Genomic DNA, 10,597 nt, shown 5'->3' with positions numbered 1-10,597 from the left:
TGTGGTCTTTGCATAGGTAAGAAACGTTCTTGCTAGAAACCCATAGCAGCCACGTAAAACATGCAAACAACAATTAGAGGACGTCTAACTTGTTTTTGCAGGGTATGCTATGTGATGTGATATGGCCAAAGGATGTGATGAATGATATATGTGATGTATGAGATTGATCATGTTCTTGTAATAGGAATCACGACTTGCATGTCGATGAGTATGACAACCGGAAGGAGCCATAGGAGTTGTCTTAATTTATTTATGACCTGCAAGTCAACATAAACGTCATGTAATTACTTTACTTTATTGCTAACCGTTAGCTGTAGTAGTAGAAGTAATAGATGACGTGACAACTTCAAGAAGACACGATGATGGAGATCATGATGATGGAGATCATGGTGTCATGCCGGTGATGATGATGATCATGGAGCCCCGAAGATGGAGATCAAAAGGAGCAAAGTGATGATGGCCATATCATGTCACTATTTGATTGCATGTGATGTTTATCATGATTATACATCTTATTTGCTTAGAACGACGGTAGTAAATAAGATGATCCCTCATTAAAATTTCAAGAAGTGTTCTCCCCTAACTGTGCACCGTTGCTACAGTTCGTCGTTTCTAAGCACGCCGTGATGATCGGGTGTGATGGATCCTTACGTTCACATACAACGGGTGTTGACGAGTCTAGCATGTACAGACATGGCCTCGGAACACAGCAAAACACTTAGGGTTAACTTGACGAGCCTAGCATGTACAGACATGGCCTCGGAACACAGAAGACCGAAAGGTCGAGCATGAGTCGTATAGAAGATACGATCAACATGAAGATGTTCACCGACGTTGGCTAGTCCGTCTCACGGGATGATCGGACACGGCCTAGTTGACTCGGATCATGTAATCACTTAGATGACTAGAGGGATGTCTATCTAAGTGGGAGTTCATAAGATGAACTTAATTATCCTGAACATAGTCAAAAGGATTTTGCAAATTATGTCGTAGCTCATGCTATAGTTCTACTGTTTAGATATGTTCCTAGAGAAAAAATTAGTTGAAAGTTGAAAGTAGCAATTATGTGGACTAGGTCCATAAACTGAGGATTGTCCTCATTGCTTCATAGAAGGCTTATGTCCTTAATGCACCGCTCAGTGTGCTGAACCTCGAACGTCGTCTGTGGATGTTGCGAACATCTGACATACACATTTTGATAACTGCGTGATAGTTCAGTTAAACGGTTTAGAATTAAGGCACCGAAAACGTTTTTGAAACGTCGCGAAACATATGAGATGTTTCGAGGGCTGAAATTGGGATTTCAGGCTCGTGCCCACGTCAAGAGGTATAAGACCTCCGACGATTTTCTTAGCCTGCAAACTAAGGGAGAAAAGCTCAATTGTTGAACTTGTGCTCAGATTGTCTGAGTACAACAATCGCTTGAGTCAAGTGGGAGTTGATCTTCCAGATAAGATAGTGATGTTTCTCCGAAGTCATTACCACCAAGCTGCTAGAGCTTCGTGATGAACTATAATATATCGAGGACATATATGATGATCCTTGAGATATTCGCGATGTTTGACACCGCAAAAGTAGAAATCAAGAAGGAGCATCAATTGTTGATGGTTGGTGAAACCACTAGTTTCAAGAAGGGCAAGGGCAAGAAGGGATACTTCATGAAACGGCAAATCAGCTGCTGCTCTAGTGAAGAAACCCAAGGTTGAACCCAAACCCGAGACTAAGTGCTTCTGTAATAAGGGGAACAGCCACTGGAGCAGTATTACCCTAGATACTTGGTAGATGAGAAGGCTGGCAAGGTCGATAGAAGTATATTGGATATACATTGTGTTGATGTGTACTTTACTAGTACTCCTAGTAGCACCAGGGTATTAGATACCGGTTCGGTTGCTAAGTGTTAGTAACTCGAAATAAAAGCTACGGAATAAACGGAGACTAGCTAAAGGTGAGCTGATGGTATGTGTTGGAAGTGTTTCCAATGTTGATATAATCAAATATCGTACGCTCCTTCTACCATCGAGATTGGTGTTTGTGTTGAGCATAGACATGATTGGATTATGTCTATCGCAATACGGTTATTCATTTAAGGAGAATAATGGTTACTCTGTTTATTTGAATAATACCTTCAATGGTCTTACACCTAAAATGAATGGTTTATTGAATCTCGATCGTAGTGATACACATGTTCATGCCAAAAGATAGTAATGATAGTACCACCTACTTGTGGCACAGCCACGTAAGTCATATCGGTATAAAACGCATGAAGAAGCTCCATGTTGATGGATCTTTGGACTCACTCATTTTTGAAAAGTTTGAGACATGCAAACCATGTCTATTGGTGTGTATGCATGAAGAAACTCCATGCAAATGGACCGTTTGGACTCACTTGATTTTGAATCACTTGAGGCATGCAAATCATACCACATGGGCAAGATGACTGAAAGCCTCGGTTTCAGTAAAATGGAACTAGAAAGCAAATTGTTGGAAGTAATACATTTTGATGTGTGCAGTCCAATGAGTGCTGAGGCATGTAGTGGATATCGTTATGTTCTTTCTTCACAGATGATTTGAGTAGATGTTGAGTACGTTTACTTGATGAATCACGAGTCTGAATTATTGAAAGGTTCAAGTAATTTCAGTGTGAAGTTGAAAGATCGTCGTGACAAGAGGATAAAAGATCTATGATATGATCATAGAGATGAATATCTGAATTACGAGTTTGGCACAAAATTAAGACATTGTGGAAATCGTTTCACAACTAATACAGCCTGGAACACCATAGTGTGATGGTGTGTCCGAACATCATAACTACACCCTATTGGATATGATGCATACGATGATGTCTCTTATCGAATTACCACAATAGTTTATGGGTTAAGCATTAGAGACAACCACATTCACTTTAAATAGGGCACCACGTAATTCCGATGAGATGACACCGTATGAACTATGGTTTAGAGAAACCTAAGCTGTCATTTCTTAAAAGTTTGGGGCAGCGACGCTTATGTGGAAAAGTTTCAGGCCGATAAGCTCGAACCCAAAGCGGATAAATGCATCTTCATAGGACAACCCAAAAACAGTTGGGTATACCTCCTGTCTCAGATCCGAAAGCAATTGTTTCTAGAATCGGGTCCTTTCTCGAGAAAAGTTTCTCTCGAAAGAATTGAGTGGGAGGATGGTGGAGACTTGATGAGGTTATTGAACCGTCACTTCAACTAGTGTATAGCAGGACACAAAGAGTTGTTCCTGTGGCACCTACACCAATTGAAGTGGAAGCTTATGATATTGATCATTAGACTTCGGATCAAGTCACTCCCAAACCTCGTGGGATGACAAGGATGCGTACTACTTCAGAGTGGTACGTAATCCTGTCTTGGAAGTCATGTTGCTAGACAACAATTAATCTACGAGCTATGGAGAAGCGATGGTGGGCCTGGATTCCGATAAATGGCTTGAGGCCATAAAATCTGAGAGAGGATCCATGTATGAAAACAAAGTGTAGACTTTGGCAGAACGGCTCGATGGTCGTAAGGCTATTGAGTGCAGATGGATTTTAAAAGGAAGACGGACAATGATGGTAAATGTCACCATTAAGAAAGCTCGACTTGTCGTTAAGATGTTTTTCCGAGAAGTTCAAGGAGTTGACTACGGTGAGACTTTCTCACTCGTAGCGATGCTAAGAGTCTGTTGGAATTATATTAGCGATTACTGCATTATTTATGAAATCTTGCAGATAGGATGTCAAAACATTGTTTCCTCGACGATTTTCTTGAGGAAAGGTTGTATGTGATACAACCGGAAGGTTTTGTCAATCCTGAAAGATGCTAATAAGTATGCAAAGCTCTAGCAATCCTTCTGAGGACTGGAGTAAGCATCTCGGAGTTGGAATGTATGCTTTGATGAGATGATCAAAGATTTTGGGTTTATACAAAGTTTATGAGAAACTTGTGTTTCCAAAGAAGTGAGTGGGAGCACTATAGAATTTCTGATGAGTATATATTTTAACATATTGTTGATCGGAAATGACGTAGAATTTCTGGAAAGCATATAGGGTTATTTGGAAAGTGTTTTCAATGGAAATCCTGGATTAAGCTACTTGAGCATTGAGCATCAAAATCTATAAGGATAGATCAAAACGCTTAATGGTACTTTCAAATGAGCACATACCTTGACATGATCTTGAAGTTGTTCAAGATGGATCAGTCAAAGAAGGAGTTCTTGCCTGAGTTGTAAGGTATGAAGTTAAGACTTAAAGCTCGACCACGGCAAAATAGAGAGAAAGGACGAAGGTCGTCCCCTATGCTTAAGACATAGGCTCTACAGTATGCTATGCTGTGTGCCGCACCTGAAGTGTGCCTTGCCATGAGTCAGTCAAGGGGTACAAGAGTGATCCAAGAACGGATCACAGGACAGTGGTCAAAGTTATCCTTAGTAGCTAGTGGACTAAGGAATTTTCTCGATTATGGAGGTGGTAAAAGAGTTCGTCGTAAAGGGTTACGCCGATGCAAACTTTGACACTAATCCAGATTATTCTGAGTAGTAAACTGGATTCGTATAGTAGAACAGTTATTTGGAATAGCTCCAAGTAGAACGTGGTAGCTGCATCTAGGAGATGACATAGAGATTTGTAAAGCACACACGGATCTGAAAGGTTCAGACCCGTTGACTAAAACCTCTCTCACAAGCAACATGATCAAACCCAGAACTCTTTGGGTGTTAGTCACATGGCGATGTGACCTGTGAGTGTTAATAAAATGGCAATGTGAACTAGATTATTGACTCTAGTGCAAGTGGGAGACTGTTGGAAATATGCCCTAGAGGCAATAATAAATTAGTTATTATTATATTTCATTGTTCATGATAATCGTTTATTATCCATGCTATAATTGTATTGATAGGAAACTCAGATACATGTGTGGATACATAGACAACACCATGTCCCTAGTAAGCCTCTAGTTGACTAGCTCGTTGATCAATAGATGGTTACGGTTTCCTAACCCTGGATATTGGATGTCATTGATAACGGGATCACATCATTAGGAGAATGATGTGATGGACAAGACCCAATCCTAAGCCTAGCACAAGATCATGTAGTTCGTATGCTAAAGCTTTTCTAATGTCAAGTATCATTTCCTTAGACCATGAGATTGTGCAACTCCCGGATACCGTAGGAGTGCTTTGGGTGTGCCAAACGTCACAACGTAACTGGGTGACTATAAAGGTGCACTACGGGTATCTCCGAAAGTGTCTGTTGGGTTGGCACGAATCGAGACTGGGATTTGTCACTCCGTGTAAACGGAGAGGTATCTCTGGGCCCACTCGGTAGGACATCATCATAATGTGCACAATGTGATCAAGGAGTTGATCACGGGATGATGTGTTACGGAACGAGTAAAGAGACTTGCCGGTAACGAGATTGAACAAGGTATCGGGATACCGACGATCGAATCTCGGGCAAGTATCGTACCGATAGACAAAGGGAATTGTATACGGGATTGATTAAGTCCTTGACATCGTGGTTCATCCGATGAGATCATCGTGGAACGTGTGGGAGCCAACATGGGTATCCAGATCCCGCTGTTGGTTATTGACCGGAGAACGTCTCGGTCATGTCTGCATGTCTCCCGAACCCGTAGGGTCTACACACTTAAGGTTCGATGACGCTAGGGTTATAAAGGAAGTTTGTATGTGGTTACCGAATGTTGTTCGGAGTCCCGGATGAGATCCCGGACGTCACGAGGAGTTCCGGAATGGTCCGTAGTTAAAGATTTATATATGGGAAGTCCTGTTTTGGTCACCGGAAGAGTTTCGGGGTTTATCGGTAATGTACCGGGACCACCGGGAGGGTCCCGGGGGTCCACCAAGTGGGGCCACCTGCCCCGGGGGGGCCACATGGGCTGTAGGGAGTGTTTCTTGGCCTACATGGGCCAAGGGCACCAGCCCCACTAAGGCCCATGCGCCTAGAAGGGGAGAGGGGGCAAACCCTAAGGGCAGATGGGCCCTAAGGCCCATATACCCTGCGTCTCCCTCTCCTCCCCCTTGTGGCCGCCACCCCTTGGCCATCTAGGGCTGCCGCCCCCCCTAGGGGTGGGAACCCTAGAGGGGGCGCAGCCTCCACCCCTTTCCCTATATATATGAGGCCTAGGGGGCTGCCCAAAACACACGTGATTAGATCTCTGCCTGATGGTGCAGCCCTCCCTCTCTCTCTCCCTCCTCTTCTGTGGTGCTTGGCGAAGCCCTGCAGGATTGCCACGCTCCTCCATCACCACCACGCCGTTGTGCTGCTGCAGGATGGAGTCTTCCTCAACCTCTCCCTCTCTGCTTGCTGGATCAAGGCGTGGGAGACGTCACCGGGCTGTACGTGTGTTGAACGCGGAGGTGCCGTGCGTTCGGCATTTGGTCATCGGTGATTTGAATCACGACGAGTACGACTCCATCAACCCCGTTCACTTGAATGCTTCCGCTTAGCGATCTACAAGGGTATGTAGATGCACTCTCCTTCCCCTCGTTGCTAGTCTCTCCATAGATAGATCTTGGTGACACGTAGGAAAATTTTGAATTTATGCTACGTTCACCAACAATAACTGGGCCGCACTGGGTCTTAGCTGCCACCGTACACACCACCAAGATTCCGCGACGCAGTACCGTCGGTGTCTCTCGTTGCGTCCATGGCACAAATACCAAATACAACAAAGAAGTTAAGCAAACTATATGAAACCATTTTTATTAATTATCTGCAAATTGAGATTAATGGTTTTCAAGATAATCATTGTGAAGTTTCAACGTTGCATTGACATGTTGTCATGTTGACACTATTGTCTTCTTTTCCTCTCATACATGCATCCATACAGTGGCCTTAATGTGCTAGTGCTAACTATTAGGGTACTAAAATTTTGTGCAAACACAAGACAAGGAGGAAGTTTTCTCGTGGCGTTCCTACCTCTCTGTACGTTGCACCCTGTCTACGTAATTCTGTACTCACTGGCACGGTAGTCTTTTGAGCAATATATTCAGGTGGGGGAGCCCCCCCCCCCCCCCCCCCCCCCCCCCCGCGTTGATTCTCAACAAAAAAATCCATGCTCTCTCAATTTCTTGACTCATTTTCTCCGACCCTCATGCAAGAAGACCAGACTAAATGGAAAATTGACTCTTTTTGGCCCCTCCTTGCTTCAACATTTTTCTTTTGTGTCATCCTGGATTCTCGTCAAGTAGATTCAACATTATTATTTAAAGGAACCCTGTCCAGTGTTTTTTTCCTTCAAAAATTAGCAACAGAGCTGCTAAGATTCCATTGGCAGAAGAAGAAGCCGATGGCTGAAATTGCTTGGTTTTTTGAAGGGAAACCGGATGAAAACATGCACAAAGGGCACACCACAAGAAACTCAAGTAGGTAAAAGCATGAGATGACATACAAAAACACCAAAAAACCGAGAAAACACAAAATAAAAAATAAGTAGAGACTACCTATGGGGGAACCAGCGTTGCTCGACTTTCGTCAAGAGAAACTGCACACTTGCGACGAGGGTGACGCCCCAGACAAACCCCCACCACTAGACATGGAGCCGGCATACCGTCACCATGTGCATTTCTGCATGTCCTAGCCGAAGCGCAACCGGCATCACCGTGGCCCCGGATAGTGCCAGCCCAAGTCACTGTGCCCAGGAGCCCATCTAGGGTGCCGCCACGACCAACACCACTGCAGCTGCAACTTGCCTGCATCCTGCACCCCGCCAGCAACCACGAGGCGCTGCAAGAGGCTGCCACTGAAGCAGAACACCGAGCATCGCCTCGTCCTCTCTCCAACAATGCTAGATTTAGGCCATGGTCACTTGGTCAGAGAAGGTGGGCGCCATGGCCCAAGGCAGCTAGTAGGAGGCCCGAGGCATCTCCTCGACCTAGTAGCACCGGCATGCTTCGTCGCAACTCTGTCGCTTGGGCCTAGATCTGGCCCGCAAGCCTGCAGCCACCGCAGCGCACCAGAGCGCCTAAACCCTAAACCCCCACCAGAGTGTTGTGCCTACCAAAACTGATTCATGCACGATCCTTGTGGCCGATGTATGCACGACATAGAAATACAGCGGCAGATATCCTGATGTATGCACGCATGTCCGGCTGGAATTAGTTTATCGTGCATGAGTCGTCTAAGATTTTGTCGTGTGTATAGCACGGCTCTGTGCCTACCCACCACCACGAGCCAAGCCACCATCCCAAACCATGTCCCTGTGAGTGGCGAGGACGAACCTTGGCTTATCCATCCGAGGCACATCATCGGATGGTGATTAGAGGGGTGGGGGTAGAGGAGAGATGCGGGTGACAGCGATTAGGTTTTTTTTTCTGGCCGCTGTACCACGAGAAAGGGATAGTGTAGCTGGAGCAGCACGAGAAAAAGGACCACCACCGTAGTGCTACACATGGCCACTGATAACGGTGGCGTAATGGGCCGCTATCAATGTCAACATCGGCACAGTTGCACCGTTTGCATTGCATGGGGACACCAGTGTCATGATCAAAAGGCAAGAGCTGTTCAGATGTTGCCATCACCCTAAATTTCCAAAGCCAACGAGGCAAAGATCATTATTCGTTACTTTAGGAATGCAAAATTGATCTAGTACTCTAGTAGAACAACAAAAATCATACGACAGAGAGTACAGAACGTCCTCTCATGCACGCTCAGACAACGTTGGAGGCTTGGGTACCGTCTGCCTCGTCACGTGTAGCAGCGGCGGCGCCACGAATCATCTCGTCGAAGAAATCCGTGAGGGCGATCTCGTACCCCGGCAGCTTGTTGAACCCCGGGAAGTAGTTGATGTCGATGATGAAGTACTGGCCCCCGGCCTTCCTCCCGCGGATCATGTCGAAGTTGAACAGCTGCAGCCCCAGCGCGCGCCTCAGCCCGCGCCCGACCTCCTCCACGAACCCCGGCGGCGGCATCTCGGCGTCGTCGCCCACGTCGTCGTCGGTGTCGGCGTGCACCGTCGTCAGGCTGGACACGTTGTGGAAGGGCACCGACGCGTCGCCCTCCAGGTCCAGCAGCCGCTCCGTCGGCACGTCCGGCAGGCTGCGCCGCCGCACGCACGTGGCGTGCCCGCCGATCACGTAGATCTTGAACAGCACGCCGCCGTGGTTCACGAACTCCTGGAGGACGATCGGGGGCTGCAGTGCCGCGAGGCCCGCGCGGCGGTAGATGAGCGACATGGCGTGGGAGCTGACGCTGCCGTCGACGTCAAGCGGCTTGGCGATGAGCGGGAACTGGAGCGCGCCCACGACGGCCGGGTCGGTGAGCGACGCGGCGTCGTCGATGGCGACCTGGCGGGGCGCGCCCATGGAGCCCACGCGGACGGTGGCGTTGAGCTCGGAGACGACGTCGAGCATGGAGCCGCGGTCGAGCAGGCGGCCGATGGCGGCGGGAGGATCGACGACGGGGACGGCGGGGTGGGCCGCGGAGAAGGCCTCCAGCTGCGCGCGCCACGCCTCGTCGTAGAGCTTGTGGATGAGGAGGTGGAAGGGCCCCTGGTCGACGAGGGGGCGGGAGGGGTCGACGGCGACGAGCCGCATGCCGCGCTCCGCTGCCAGGGCGACGAGCGACGGCTGGATGACGGTGTCCAGCTTGTCCGGCTGCATCGCGTAGCCGATGGTGTAGGTGTGCGGCGGAGATCGTGTCGGCGCCGGTGCCTCCTGCTCGGCCGCCATTCCTCCCATGACTAGCAAGCTTATCTACACTCTGCTCTGCTCTCTGTCTTTCTTTTGTGCCTTTCCCCTGCTCACAGCACGCCTGGATTTATACTCATGGCGGGTTGGTAGCAAGGGCATATTCGTGACGGGCTGGCATACTTTTTCTGCTCATGAATTTCTTCTCGATCAAGCATACAATTATGTTCCTACGCGCCGAATGGGAATCGCGTAGGTGCTTTCGGCTAGTCGGCCGAGGGGTGATCGACATGGAGTTGGACTTCGCCCACCGCAACACATTCGCTAATCGAAAATCTCCGTTTGCCCTGCGCTCACTTTTTCTAAGCGCCGCTTTCAGTTGAAGAAAGAGAGCCTTGTTAGGCCAGGACCCTAAAACGATCACGATATCTGTCTGTGAACACGTCTACAGGAACCGGCCGTCTAACCATATCCGTATACATATTAAATCAGATTTTAAAAAAGAATGAGCTTAATGAAACCTGGTGATTTTAATTTAAACCGGACCAATTGATTACTCCCTTCGTTCCAAAATAGAAGATCCAACTTTGTACTAAAGTTAGTACAAAGTTGAATCATCTATTTTGGAACTCGGAGGGAGTACATTTTAGACATATTTTAACTAAACCAAGATTGGATAAGACTTTTTAACCTAATCTAAATAATCGCCGGTGGTGTCGAAGTTTGTGTCTCACGTCATGTCTTCCCCATATCCAGCAAACTCACCGGCAGTGCAGCAATGGGAGGGGGAGAATAAGAATGGCTTACCCAAGCCGTGGTTGCATCCCATGTGCTACTCTTCATCGCCTGAGTTCGTCGTGTCGATGGTGTCGGACTTGATAGGCTTGCATCCTGGCCATGGCGGCAGGGCGTGAACAATTGTGGTGGCACGGTCGTGTAACGCCCTCGA

The 10,597-nt window shown here is 47.4% G+C and overlaps 1 protein-coding gene across 1 annotated transcript; it reads right to left on the bottom strand.

Annotated features, from left to right (window-relative positions):
• Window positions 1-8,543: 8,543 nt before the first annotated feature.
• Window positions 8,544-9,870, bottom strand: LOC125523690 (inositol-tetrakisphosphate 1-kinase 5-like). Its single transcript, XM_048688750.2, has one exon. The coding sequence runs from the start codon at window positions 9,697-9,699 to the stop codon at window positions 8,671-8,673; it is 1,029 nt and encodes a 342-aa protein (XP_048544707.2). The 5' UTR covers window positions 9,700-9,870; the 3' UTR covers window positions 8,544-8,670.
• Between the last annotated feature and the right edge of the window lie 727 nt (window positions 9,871-10,597).

Source organism: Triticum urartu, chromosome 7A, assembly GCF_056163025.1.
Source record: "Triticum urartu cultivar PI428250 chromosome 7A, HENAU_Tu73, whole genome shotgun sequence".
Classification (NCBI taxonomy): domain Eukaryota; kingdom Viridiplantae; phylum Streptophyta; class Magnoliopsida; order Poales; family Poaceae; genus Triticum; species Triticum urartu.
Note: the sequence above shows the minus strand (reverse complement) of the source record. Positions and strands in the feature narration are given on the sequence as shown.

Bases quoted from the DNA above. Each gene is read 5' to 3' on its own strand.
- LOC125523690 (XM_048688750.2), bottom strand. From the start codon at position 9,699: ATGGGAGGAATGGCGGCCGAGCAGGAGGCACCGGCGCCGACACGATCT.